We start from the raw sequence: 14,023 nt of genomic DNA on the forward strand, positions 1-14,023 counted from the left end.
CTTCCCTCAATATGTGTTAAAAAGAAAAAAAGTTCTCCCTAGGCAGCTCAAAAATTCCTTGACCACAGAGACCATTAAAAAAAATTTTTTTTTTCTTCACAGCACTTTGTATTGCACACTTCATATATGAAAGGTGCTCAATATTTGTGAATGGATGACTCCTCAGGCTCCGAGTCTGGAGAATGCAGAAAGAATCAAAGTGTGTTTCCCACGACAAAAACAGGGTGGTTTGCTGATACGGTGATTTGGTGATTTGAAGTCCCTGGTCCACCATCTATGACAGTATATGTAAAAGTGCCCAGCAAACTATTTTACATAGAATAGGTAATTCATGTTTGTTTTATTTTTCCTAGATGTGATCTTCAAAAGTTACTTAATCGCTGAGTCTCTCTCTTTTTTTTTTTTTTTGCCCGTACCAAGCGGCTTTCAGGGATCTTAGTTCCCCGACTAGGGACTGAACTCAGGCCCTCTGCAGTGAAAGCGTGGAGTCCTAACCACTGGACCGCCAGGGAATTCCTGAGACTTACTTTTAATCATGTTTTAAATGGAGACGTAGGGACTTGCCTGGTGGCACAGGGATAAGACTCCATGCTCCCAATGCAGGGGGCCTGGGTTCCATCCCTTGTCAGGGAATGAGGTCCTACATGCATGCCACAACTAAGAGTTCACATGCCACCACTAAGGAGCCTACCTGCTGCAACTAAGGAGCCCACGAGCGGCAACTAAGGAGCCCCCTGCCACAAGTAAGGAGCCCACAACTAAGACCTGGTGCAACCAAATAAATAAATGGAGACATAAACATGTGATTTTTATTTGTAATTATGTATGTATTTGCTTATATATGCTTTTTTTGAGTTCTTATGTGTATCCATTTATTGATTGTTGGGAATACAGCTTATTGAGGATACATGACGTGATGCTTATACTTTTTTTTTTTTTTTTTTTGTGGTACGCAGGCCTCTTACTGCTGTGGCCTCTCCCGTTGCAGAGCACAGGCTCCGGACGCTCAGGCTCAGCGGCCATGGCTCACGGGCCCAGCTGCCCCGCGACATATGGGATCTTCCCAGACCGGGGCATGAACCCGTGTCCCCTGCATCGGCAGGCGGACTCTCAACCACTGCGCCACCAGGGAAGCCCTGATGCTTATACTTTTAAATGAGAAAAATGAAATTTAGAGAGGTCGCATACAGCTATCCAGTTCCATATACCACACTGCAGAAGTTAAGGATGGAAGATATTAATCCATTCACCTGTCTGTTCCATGAGGTCATATTGTGCCTATCTTGCTCACCATTGTTTCCCTAGGACCTAGATTATACCAGTTTTCAATAAATATCCATTGAAGAAGTGAATGCAAGCTTCAGTAACCCCCAGCAAATGGGTTAATGGATGAAAAGGCAGTGGAGTGCAGGGCAAAGAGCAGCAGCATTGATTGCATCAGACAAAACCGAATTTAGATTATAACCCTGCTATTTGCTAATCTCTGAGTTTGAACGGATAAGGTAATCTTACTGAATATATTTTAACTATAAAAATGTACTAATACTCATAGGGTTACTGAGAGGAATAAGTGTGATAATACAGGTAAAATTTGTAATACAGTGCCTGGCTTGTGGCGGGCACTTGCTTAATAGTAGCTATTGTTTGCAGTCTCTAAAGAGCTCTTCAAATAATGAGTAAACAAGCTGAAAATGGAGAGTAATATAGACAACTATTATTATAATTTATGTAGGTTTTAAAAAAATTATTTATTTTTGGCTGCGTTGGGTCTTCATTGCTGTGCATGGACTTTCTCTAGTTGTGGTGAGTGGGGGCTACTCTTCGTTGCTGTGCATAGGCTTCTCATTGCGGTGGCTTCTTGTTGCAGAGTATGGGCTCTAGGCGTGTGGGCTTCAGTACTTGTGGCACGCGGGCTCAGTAGTTGTGGCTCGTGGGCTCTAGAATGCAGGCTCAGTAGTTGTGGTGCACGGGCTTAGTTGCTCCACAGCATGGGGATCTTCCCGGACCGGGGCTCGAACTGTGTCCCCTGCATTGGCAGGCAGATTCTCAACTACTGCGCCACCAGGGAAGCCCCTCCAACATATATTTATGCTTACTATATGCCAAGCATAGTCTGCAATTTTTTTAACATGAAATCAAGTACACTAAATCATCACCCTATGAATTAAGTGCTACAATTACTTTATTTTTATAGAAGAGGAAACTGGGACACTGAAAAGATAAGTAAGGGGTGGAGCCGAGTGTGGAATTCAGGCACAGAGCTACAACAAATTAGAGAGGAAAAGTGACTAATCATGGTTTCACTAACCTTGTTTTTGTTTTTTAACTTTCAAATTTCTTTACAGCCCAAATTAAGATGAAAACATATTTCTATTCATCCAAGTAATCCAAAACACTCATTTACTGGTTAGATCAGGGTTGGCCCCATGACCCTGTAATATTAAATTACCCAGTTGGGCTTGAGCTATCTGATGTTGTACCATGAAATACAGAAACAGAATTGCACTGGGTGTCAAGTGACAGCAGCTCATGGGCTTGTTTTGTGTGTGTGTGCTTACATTTTTTAATTTTAATTTTTAATTTTTTTCAAATTCTTTTCCAATTTATCACTAACCTTGGTTCTTAATTCAGCCTGTAATCCCATTATATTTCCCTATACCATTCTCAAGATTTAGTATACACCAGAATCATCTGAAAGGCTTCTCTTTTTTTTTGGCTGCATTGGGTCTTCGTTGCCATTCGCAGGCTTTCTCTAGTTGCAGCAAGCCGGGGCTACTTAACTCTTCGTTGCGGTGCGCGGGCTTCTCATTGCGGTGGCTTCTCTTGTTGCGGAGCACGGGCTCTAGGCGCGTGGGCTTCAGTAGTTGCAACATGCGGGCTCAGCAGTTGCGGCACGCGGGCCCTAGAGGGCAGGGCTTCGATAGTTGTGGTGCATGGGCTCAGTAGTGTTGGCACATGGGCTCTAGGGTGCTCGGGCTTCAGTAGTTGTGGTGCACGGGCTTAGTTGCTCTGTGGCATGTGGGATCTTCCTGGACCAGGGATCGAACCTGAGTCCCCTGCATTGGTAGGCGGATTCTTAACCACTGTGCCACCAGGGAAGTCCCTGAAAGTCTTCTTAAAACAGTTAAAACTGTAGTGCCATGGACAGAGTTTTTGATTCAGTAGACTCAGTGGGTGGGGCCCCCAAATTTACATTTCTATTTCCCAAATGATGAGGCTGCTAGTCTGGGGACCACACTTTGAGAACCATGACCCTAATTCACTCACTTTCCTAGACTGTTTCCCACTATCTCTGCCCTCCCCTCAACTGATGACTTTGATTCTTATTTTCAGTAAGAAAATAATAGAAATCAAAACAGAACTTCTGTATATTCTCACCATATCTGTGGTGTGGTACCTGCGTTTGTACCTAGATTTTCTGTCTTCTTTTCTGTTACTAATGTAGTAAATCCCATCTTTCTTGCTTATATAAGGTTTCACTCCACTGTTTTATCAGATCCTCCCCACCCCGCCAACTACTGGATCATTTCCAACAGCAAACATACATGCTTTGTATCTCCCATATCTACAAAACAACTATAGCAAAATTAAAAACTCTTCTCTTGATCTCATAACTCCCTCTAGCTCCTTATTACTATTCCCCTTCATATAGTAACTCTTTGAAAGGATTGTTTATACTCATTGTCTCCAATATCTCTTTGGTATTTGGTACCTACTCTGCTACCACCCTGGTCCAACTCACTATTATCTTTCACCTTTGTTTCTGCAGTAGCCTCCTAGCTGGTCCCTCTCTTCTCGTCTCAATACAGCAGCCAAAGTGACTCTTTTAAAATGAATCAGATTGATTAACTTAATAAATTTTAAGGTGCTTGTTATGTGCCAGGCACTGTACCAAGTCCTGGGGTTACAGCAGTAAATAAGACAGAAAAGGGAGTTCCCTGGTGGCCTAGTGGTTAGGATTCTGGGCTTTCACTGATGAGACCCGGGTTCAATCCCTGGTTGGGGAACTGAGATCTTGCAAAAATTGACACAACATTGTAAATCAACTGTACTTCAACAACAACAAAAATTTTTTTAGGGATTTCCCTGGTAGTTCATGGGTAAGACCCCACACTCCCAATGCAGGGGGCCCGGGTTCGATCCCTGGTTGGGGAACTAGATCCCACATGCATGCCGCAACTAAGAGTTTGCATGCCACAACTAAGAGTCCACATGCCACAGAGAAGATCCCATGTGCTGCAACTAAGACGCGGTGCAGCCAAAATGAAAGAAAGAAAGAAAGAAAGAAAGAAAGAAAAGAAAAGAAAGAAAGAGTAAGCAGTTTTAAAAAATGTTAAAAAGGACAGAAAAAAAATCCCTGCCCTCATGGAGCTTGCATTCTAGTCATCCTGTTAAAATATCAGGAACGTGTCACTTTTTTGCTCAAGACCATCTGATCTTCCCATCTTATTCAGAATAAAAACCAAGTCCTTACAATGAGAGGCTTACATGACAGACCCCTAGCTACTCCTCTGACCTCATCTTTATCTCTCTTTACCCACTCTGCTTCAGCTACATTAGCCTCCCTGTGTCTTGAACCCTCTCGCAGGGCCTTTGCACTCATTGTTCCCTTTACTGGAAATTCCCTTTCCTCGTATCTCCATAGCTCACTCTCACTTTCTTCAGGTCTTTGCTCAAACGTCATCTTATCAGTTTTTGTGCAAATTAGAAAAGGGATACCCTGCTATTGGTTGCAATCTTTTTTTTTATAAATTTATTTTATTTTATTTAGTTTTGGCTGTGTTGGGTCTTCGTTGCTGCACGTGGGCTTTCTCTAGTTGCGGTGAGCGGGGCTACTCTTCGTTGCAGTGCGTGGGCTTCTCATTGCAGTGGCTTCTCTTGTTGTGGAGCATGGGCTCTAGGCACGTGGGTGCGCGGGCTCTAGAGCGCAGGCTCAGCAGTTGTGGCGCACGGGCTTAGTCGCTCCGTGGCATATGGGATCTTTCCAGACCAGGACTTGAACTCGTGTACCCTGCATTGGCAGGTGGATTCTTAACCACTGTGCCACGAGGGAAGTCCCTGGGTGCAATCTTTTAAGCACTTGGCTTAAAGGCAGATAGTACCTGTGTATGAAGAAAACAGTGCTTCTTCTAGCAAACATGCCCCTGCACCAGAGTGCATGGCTTGGAGAGGGTTGTATGGGTGTTCTTGCACAGTGAGCAACCTACTTAGAAGACAGTCCCCAGTCACCTTGTATAAAATAGTAATGCCTCCCCACTCCAGTATTCCCCTTTCTCCCTTAACCTTCATATTATTTATTACCATCTGAGATTTTCTATTATTTATGTCTTGTCTCCTTTCTGCCTGCCAGAATTTAATATCCATGAAGGCTGGGAATATTCTGTATCCTCACTGCTGTATCACCAACACCTGAAATGCTTCTGGGCACGTAGTAGGTACTCAATAAACATTTGATGAATGAATGAATGAGCCAGTGAGGAAGATAACCTGCTAGACTGGGAAAAGTAAGACAATTGCTGTGATATGGAAATCAAGGAAGAAGTTTTTCAAGCAGGGAAGAGTTCGGTGAGATATTCATGGTCTTTTTTAATTAGTAAAAAGTGGCCACTGAATCTGGCTGGAAACAGTAGAACTTATGTAAGCACAGATCACAGTTTTATCAAGCAGTACTCAAGCTGCACAGTTCGACATGGCAGCCACTAGCTACATGTGACTATTAAGCACTTGAAGTGTGGTTCGTGCAACTGAAGAACTGAACTCAATGTTATTTAAGTTAAAAAACCGAAGCAGTTAGTTTTTTTAAAACACAATTGTCATTTTCATAGGATTGCATTTTACTTTAACAATTGAAAATTTAGCATTCGTATATTTTTTCTTAAAATGAAAAGGTTTATTTAGAGAGATACACACTCCATAGCGTGAGCTGTCTCAAAAGGCGAGAGGTGGCCCCAGGGCATGGGGTCATCTGGGAAAATGAGAGCAGTGCTGGGAGAAACATACTCCACAGAGTATGGGCCATTTCAGAAGGCAAGAGTAGCCTGGTATTCATATTAAGATGTGCTATAACCATTAAAATACGACCAGATTTTGAATGCTTAGTTTGAAAAATTGAATATGAATGTAAAATCTCAGTTTTTAATAATGAATACAAATTGAAATAATAGTGTCGACATATGGGTTAAATATATTAAAATTAAGTTCACCTTTTATCTTTAACATGGCTACTAGGAATTTTAAAAGTATATACATGGATTGCATTATATTTCTATTAACAGCAGTGGTGTAGAGGAAATGGAAACTGTATTCTGAATACTTACTTGAAGGATCTGGCTTAGAAGTTGAACTGCATAATATAGTAGGGATAATAGTAGCAAACAAAGACTTCTTTTTAAATTGTTTAATTATTAAAAGCTGGAAATTTGGTAGCATGTTTGAAAAGAGCAAAAGGAGAGAACTAGAAATGTTATTACATGAAAACATGTCGCTAATAGGTAAGAAGGGGAAGATGATTAGACCATAGGAAACAAAAGTTACCTTCAAAGAGAAAGAATACTATAGAATAAATTATTGGGTGTTTAAGATAAAGAGAAAAGCTGTTACTTCCTAATTCACGCCCAGGAAATCAGACCATCTAGTTTGGAGAAACTGAAGCAGTATCTGAGGTTCTGCTAAATTCCAAATTCAAAAAAATTTGTAAAATTAAAATCAGTATGAGCTCAAACTGTGGATGAGCTTGCCACTGTGATCCATCTACATAAGAGAGAAGCAGTCTTAGAAATCAGTTACTGCTTGGCTATTGCGAAGGAAAAAAATTAAGAAGAAAAATTCTAGTGTTGCATCACTGAAACACCTTAGCATATTGTTACACAGAAATACAAATGTATTCCTCAAAGGGACACAATAACTTGCATATACCGTATTAGAAATTCTATACATTTTGAATGTATAGTCTGAATTAATTAGTTTATATTTACTTAGCACTTATGTGCCAGACGGACACCATATTAAATGTTTTATATTAGTCAAGAACCATTTCTAATCTTTTTATAGATGAGGAAAACTGAAATTTCAAGAGATTAATCTAGGCAATGTCAGAACCCATAGGGTGGAGCTGGAACCCAGAGAGCAGGGCTGGGACACAGGAGGCTCGTGAGGTGCACTAGGAGCCTTGTTTTCCTTCCTCTAGTGCCAATCCTGTCAGGCAATCCTAATCCCTTTTTCTTAACCACTACGCTATTTTACTTTCCATGTATCTCAAGCAGTTCAAGTATTAGCACCTTGCTACTCAGTAGGGTCTTAAGAGTTGAAATTCATTCATAATGCACTTCTCATCAATTCTAAGTTTACACATCACCTTTTCTTTTTTTTTTTTTTTTTTTTTTTTTTTTTTTGCGGTACGTGGGCCTCTCACTGTTGTGGCCTCTCCCGTTGCGGAGCACAGGCTCTGACAGACACGCAGGCTCAGCGGCCATGGCTCACGGGCCTAGCCGCTCTGCAGCATGTGGGATCTTCCTGGACTGGGGCTTGAACCTGTGACCCCTGCATTGGCAGGTGGATTCTTAACCACTGCACCACCAGAAAAGCCCTGAGTGAGGTGTCTTTTTTGAGATAATCAGTTGTGGCCAGGGGAGCAAGGTCTGTAAAAATATGGCAGCTTCCATTCAAATCACATGGCTGGAAAAAAGGAAGTATTTCCTTGAAAAAAGCCATCTACACTACAACAGGGAAGTGCTGTAGGAACACTCTTCAAATAAACCCTTTTCTTCTAAGAGGATAAGAAATTAGCGTTATCCCCACGAACCCATTTCTCACTACCCCACGAACCCATTTTTCATTATACAGCTCAATCTCATGACATGCCAAAGGATGTCTTAACTTTTTGTTTAACCAAGACTCAGTTAAATGATATACCTTAGTGCCTATGACATGCCCAGCACTGTACCAAATGTTAAATAAATGAACCACCACCTGAAGTTTCATCAATTTTCGATGAAAGGGTAGTTGTTGACATGGCTAAAAGAACATTTAAGAAGTAAAATGCAGGGGCTTCCCTGGTGGCGCAGTGGTTGAGAGTCTGCCTGCCGATGCAGGGGACACGGGTTCGTGTCCCGGTCTGGGAAGATCCCATATGCCGCGGAGTGGCTGGGCCCATGAGCCATGGCCGCTGAGCCTGTGCGTCTGGAGCCTGTGCTCCTCAACGGGAGAGGCCACAGCAGTGAGAGGCCCGCGTACCGCAAAAAAAAAAAAAAAAAAAAAAAAAAAAGAAGTAAAATGCAGTCTGAGACTCAAAAGTAGTCATAAAAAGCCACACCAATGGTACAATTATTTTACTGGGCTCAAACAAACACAGACAACTCTTTTTACTTTCTAAGATTCTTTTTACAGTAAACAAAATATATTTCCAAAGTTTTACAGATATTTAATTGGAGAAAGATAATACTTCAGTTAGTTTGGAAAGACAACCTTTAAAAAAAAGAGCAAGTGAATTCCATTCAGGATGAAACAGACTAACAGAACTGTATTCCTAAGTGGTGGTGGTGGGATCAATTGGGAGATTGGGATTGACATTTATACACTAATATGTATAGAATGGATAACTAATAATAACCTGCTGTATAAAAAATAAAGTAAAATTAAAAAAAAAAAAGAAACAGGAGTGTATTACCTGTGCTACTTCAGCAGAGGCTTCCTAAAAATTTCAGCTGATTTTGGAAAAAAAAAAAAGAACTGTAATCCTAATCCATTTACTTTTTAAGCTATCAAATATTCTCATTCAAGTTACCTTTTCTGTGTATATCTACAGAGCCTCTTGGAAATGAATTAAAAGTCTTTGACTTCACTCTGTTGAAAAACTCTTGAGAATGCTGAGAAATATCCAGATAACCAGTATGTTTTCTCCTAGGAACAAACTTCAGAGCCTCTTCCCAACTACCAGTGTTTTTCAGACATAACAAAATACGTATCATTTGATCTAAGGTGAGATTTTTGGTGCCAGTGTCCCACTGCAAATATTTATCTAATGGAAGGCATTCTGTTGCCAGCTTCAGCCGTTTTGCTTTGGCTAGGGATGTGCCTGGTTGCATATTCTTATCAACAAAAGATCCCACTACATAAATTTTGTCATGCTTGAAAGTAGTCATAACGTTGGGAGAATCTGAAGTTAAATATATAATACTGTCCTTTGGAAATAAATCTACGTGAGACTTTTCTGTTGCTGTTAAAAGCAATTTGTTCCACTTTTCTCCATAACGTTTAACTAACTCTCTATAGTAGGCACCACCTGTTTTAAGACTGCAGAAGTGAATATGGAAAGGATCAACATTTCTTCTGTTCCATCCTTCACTTTCTAAAAGTTGGGAAACAGCATTCTGCAGTTCTTTTGGTTTCATATAGTCGTCATAAGCCATGTCAAAAACCAAAGGTTGTCCAAACTGCATGGCCTGGGCACCCTTCCAGCCCATTGCAATGTCCATATTCCTATCCCAAAGTCGTAGAAACAGAAAGTTTTGCTGTTTATCTTCCTTAGTGGTTTCTGGTAGCTGATCTTTTTTTACTTGTTCTTTTGCTGCTATTTTCATTTCCTTTTTTATTTGCTTGGATTTTTTCATTTTTTCCTTAATATATAAATATTTTAAATATTTTCTTTTTGACGATTTAGAAACACATTCCATAACGGTTTTGAGCTCTTCTTCACTGATGTGTTCTGGTACTTCTCTGCGAAGCAATCTCCACATCTCAATTAATTCCCTGGTGGCAGCTAGAGTATCTTCATCCTTGCTACTTGAGACTGTTGAAACACCCTCTTCTTGCACACTAGATTTCATTGTAATTTTCCACCTATCCAACTCCAGCTCTTCAGGAGGTGATGTACTCTCCTTATTAGGATAGGACACAGCTGGTATTTTGGAAGACGTGTATCTCTGCAGAGTTGTTGAATATAAAACCCTTCTCTTCCTATGAAGGGTAAATGGCACCAAAACTCTGGCAAAAGGTCTTAAGAAGGTGACACTGACACTCATTTTGAGGAAAACAGGCTTGTAAGAAAAGCCCTATAAAAAAAGAAAAATGTAATGAAAAGTTAAAAACCTCTCAAATAACTGTGCAAGTATAAATTTGAGATACCAAAATGCAATTTATTTCTGAAACATAAAGTGGAATCTTAGTCCAACTTATTTTTGCACCATTAATTTTTCTTAGACTCCTGTGGCCTAGAGCCTGTGATCATTCACTAGGCAAAAAGTTCAAAACTTATTTGGGTTCTTATTTTAGATATGAACTTCACTATTGTTTTAGGCAAAAGGATACCTTGAAGATCCTTTTCAGATTTGTATCTAGGGGCCCAGAAGATCAATGTTACCGGATAACAAAGTTATGTACCACTATATGGCTGAGATTATGGTGCTGTATTCTTCTCCACCTTCTACTAAGCCCAGATACAGACCCAAACACAAGACCCTTAACAAGCAATACATGAAGACAAAGGGCAGAAAAGTTACAGAAAATGGCAACTAGTAAAAAGCACTTAGCAGCTGCTGTACCAATGCCCTTATATGTTTTCAAAATAGAAATATAGAGAGATCTACTGATTTTAAAAAAAATAAAACCTCCCTTCTCCAATTTAGACTTTACAGCAAATAAAGTTATTGCCAAACAAAATATCCAAAATTAGGGCAAATATATATAAGCTCCACAATTTTATCCTAAAGGTCTGGATGTCCACAAAACAATGAAGATGCTTAAAGATGTGAAACTAGTGCTGGACTTGAAGCAAAAAAAGGAATTCAACTTTTCACCAAATGCAACAAAAATACTTGAAAAGTTCCTTCTTCCCTTGGCTTCATTTAATGACGCTGCATGCTCCTGGGTCTCTGACCTGTGCAATGATGCTCAGATCCATTCCCCCCACACCCCCAACACACACAAGGTGGATGTGCTTCTGAGTTCTGTCCTTAGCCCTTTTTTCAATCTAAACATTTTCCCTATGAACTCTGATCTACCTCCTTGACTTTGATCACCATGTATCAGATGACACCTCAAATGCAACAAACTGAAATCTGTCTCCCTTCCCTTCCCAATCTGCTTCTCCTTCTGCGATATTTCAGGGAGGGACACTACTATCCATCCATTTGCTGAAGGCAGAAACTGGGAGTCATTTCATACCTGTCCCCGCTCACACCCTCCATTCCTAATTTGAGTTATATTTATTTAGTTTCTAAATACTTCTCTAATCCAGTCACTTCTCTTCAACCTCATTTTCTTATCTTTTTTTTTTCTTTTGGAGGCGGGAGGCTGCGCTGCACAGCTTGCAGGATCTTAATTCCCCGACCAGTGATGGTACCCGGGCCCTCTGCAGTGAGAGCACGTAGTCCCAACCACTGGGCTGCCAGGGAATTCCCTCAACCTCATTTTCTTAATTGTATCTGCTAGCCTCTAGATTTGCTCTCCCTCATCTCTAAGCCATTTGAAGCTACTGCAGATCTGATCAATACACTCACATCATCCTCAATGTGTATTTTAAAACTCACTGCTGCCAGGTTAAAATCTAAACTTATATATATGGCTTATAAACTTTTTTCACAAAATCACCATTTGCTTACCTCTTCAGCTACATCTCTAGCTATCTGTCACCTCAAACTTTAGATCAAGTATTCCTATTAGATCTTTTAGCACCCTGTACTTCTGCACCATAGTGCTTGTAACACTGCATTGTAATTTCCTAGCTACTTATTAGCCCCACTATGTGGTAAACTCTATCAGGACAAGGACTGTATTTATAGTAACATCGAACCCAATGTTTGGCAGTATATAGTTCACATTTATCATTCAAGTATTTATCGATTAAATACTCCGGGTCAATGCTTCTCCCATTTAAAACACGTTCAGACACCTTTTAAAGAAAATACAATTTCCTTCAGACTCCTCGAAATAGTTAACCGAGAGTTCTCAGCCCCAATACGAAAAACACTGATTTCGGAAAAAGTCTTTTGAGTTTTGTCTTTGTAAATGGTAAATATTTTTAGGATATCAAAGGAACAAAACCCCCAAATATTTAAAAGGGGAACAAGGATATCATTTTGGGAAACACTGCTCTCGTCCCAGGTACTGTACTTATAGTTTATTAAATCACTAGGCTTCCTCTTATCTGTGGGCCTTAACGCACAAGCTCCGGTATGCGCATGTTAGGTCTCCCGCATCCTCCCACCTCACCACACACACTGGCAGACAAGAAACCCGCCCGTACCAGGAGTGCAAAGACAGTGGCTCCGGCCGGTGCAAACCACAAGGAACCCCAGAGGACGCAGGATTCTGCCGGGAAATGCTGCCCAGGGATCCGCGGTGCACCTGACCCACAGATTACCTATCACTCTACACAGTATCCGTCGTTGACACGAGACCCGCAGCCGGAAATCCCTTCCCCTCCTTCCGGCGCTTCCATATGACGTCATGACAAAGGGGCAAGCCTTCCGGCCTGGAAAGCAGCACTGTCGTGCAATGCAGGCTGAAAAACATCCACTGACAGTAGCAATACAAAGACTATTGAGACCGCGTTGTGAGGTTTGGGGGCTGAAGCCAGGTGAGAGTGGGTAAGGGATGAGTGGAATATGAGAAAATTGAGTCATCAAGGTTAAACGTTTTTATGAATCTTGGCAGGGGCAATATTCGGTGGGCTTAGCCTCCGGTGTGGTGTCCAGGAAATTTTTGTTATTTTTACTGTGCCTGGGAGAGACTTGACCAGCTGATAGGATTGTTAGCAAGGAAATAAGGAAAGAAAGGTTGTGAAGGGTGAACTTCCTCAGAAGATTGAAAGAGATGGGATTCAGAGGACAGATGGAGGGAACTGGTCTTGGATAGGAGGAGGAAATACCACTTCCTTTTTGACAGGATGAAGGGAAGAAACTTAGGTGGGGATGGAAACCAGTTTGTAGATATGGCACTTGTAATTTTAGAGTTCCCATTTCTGTGAAAGAGGTAGTCAGCTGAGAATCTCTGGAGAGCGAAGAATGGGAGAAGGTTTGAAATTGTTATGAAGAGTGAATGTGACACACTCAGTGATGGAGAAGTTTTTCACATATTGCAGTATAGGGAAGTAATTCTGGCTTATACGTGGTTCTGCCTGAACTTTGTGTGAACTGAAACACAGCCTGACTTACGGCCTGTCAAACACTTATACAGCACATCTACTTTAACCATTAAGATAAAGAATGTCCTCTTCGAAGATAAGGATAAATAGCTCTCTTCCTGTGGCAACCATTAACACTTTCTTGAAGGTAAGGTTCCCTTCCCAGACACCAGGATTATGCTGTCTCATTGAATACATACTATTCTGTCTCTTTTGAAACCTTGAAGGAGTGTACCCCTGTCATGTTTGATGTATGTTCTTTGTTTTATTTATTTATTTATTTATTTGCGGTACGCGGGCCTCTCACTGTTGTGGCCTCTCCCGTTGCGGAGCACAGGCTCCGGACACGCAGGCTCAACGGCCATGGCTCACGGGCCTAGCCGCTCCGCGGCATGTGGGATCTTCCCGGACAGGGGCACGAACCCGTGTCCCCTGCATCGGCAGGCGGACTCTCAACCACTGTGCCACCAGGGAAGCCCTGTTCTTTGTTTTAATAATAAGGTTTGAAACTGTGCTGAAAACCATGCTTCAATGGAGCAGATCCTTGGAGCTGCTGAGAGGCTGCCTCCCAGGCTATAGTCCTCAGTTTGGTTCTAATAAAACTCTTTTCTATTACTTATTATAGTTTGATTGTTGATTATTTGTGTCAACAATAGAAGCAGAAAGTAGAATTGTGTTTACCAGGGACTAGGAGGGTGGTGGTGAAAACAAGGAGTTGTTTAGTGGGTATAACAGTTTCAGTTTTGCAAGGTGAAAAAGTTCTGGAAATCTGTTGCACAACAGCACGAATATACTTAACACTACTGAGCTTAAAAATTGTTAATATGGTAAACTTATGTGTTTCTTAAAATCACAATTAAAAAAAGAAAGAACGAAGTGTGAGCTGACTAGGGAATGACAGTC

At 41.1% G+C, this 14,023-nt stretch overlaps 2 protein-coding genes across 12 annotated transcripts in view; one reads left to right on the plus strand and one right to left on the minus strand.

Moving 5' to 3' along the window:
• Window positions 1-8,312: 8,312 nt before the first annotated feature.
• Window positions 8,313-12,411, minus strand: TRMT10C (tRNA methyltransferase 10C, mitochondrial RNase P subunit). The gene is made up of 2 exons (XM_032629308.1): window positions 12,242-12,411; window positions 8,313-10,049 (listed from the first exon to the last, which is right to left on the minus strand). Exon 2 carries the CDS (start codon window positions 10,017-10,019, stop codon window positions 8,760-8,762), a length of 1,260 nt encoding a protein of 419 aa, XP_032485199.1. The 5' UTR covers window positions 10,020-10,049; window positions 12,242-12,411; the 3' UTR covers window positions 8,313-8,759.
• A 53-nt stretch (window positions 12,412-12,464) lies between these two features.
• The window catches only part of SENP7 (SUMO specific peptidase 7), a 186,252-nt gene continuing 184,693 nt past the window's right edge, over window positions 12,465-14,023 (plus strand). For 8 of the 11 annotated variants that reach the window (XR_004349610.1, XM_032629919.1, XM_032629912.1 and 5 more), the window contains exon 1: window positions 12,484-13,268. The gene's annotated coding sequence lies outside the window, so the exon portion shown is untranslated. Of the gene's footprint in view, window positions 13,269-14,023 lie in introns of all 11 variants that reach the window. The other 3 variants (XM_032629915.1, XM_032629914.1, XM_032629916.1) reach the window with 3 other exon arrangements.

This window comes from Phocoena sinus, chromosome 4 (genome assembly GCF_008692025.1).
Source record: "Phocoena sinus isolate mPhoSin1 chromosome 4, mPhoSin1.pri, whole genome shotgun sequence".
In the NCBI taxonomy this organism is placed as follows: Eukaryota; Metazoa; Chordata; class Mammalia; order Artiodactyla; family Phocoenidae; genus Phocoena; species Phocoena sinus.

Excerpts from the sequence above, each read along its gene's own strand:
- TRMT10C (XM_032629308.1), bottom strand. The coding sequence starts at position 10,019 with ATGAGTGTCAGTGTCACCTTCTTAAGACCTTTTGCCAGAGTTTTGGTG.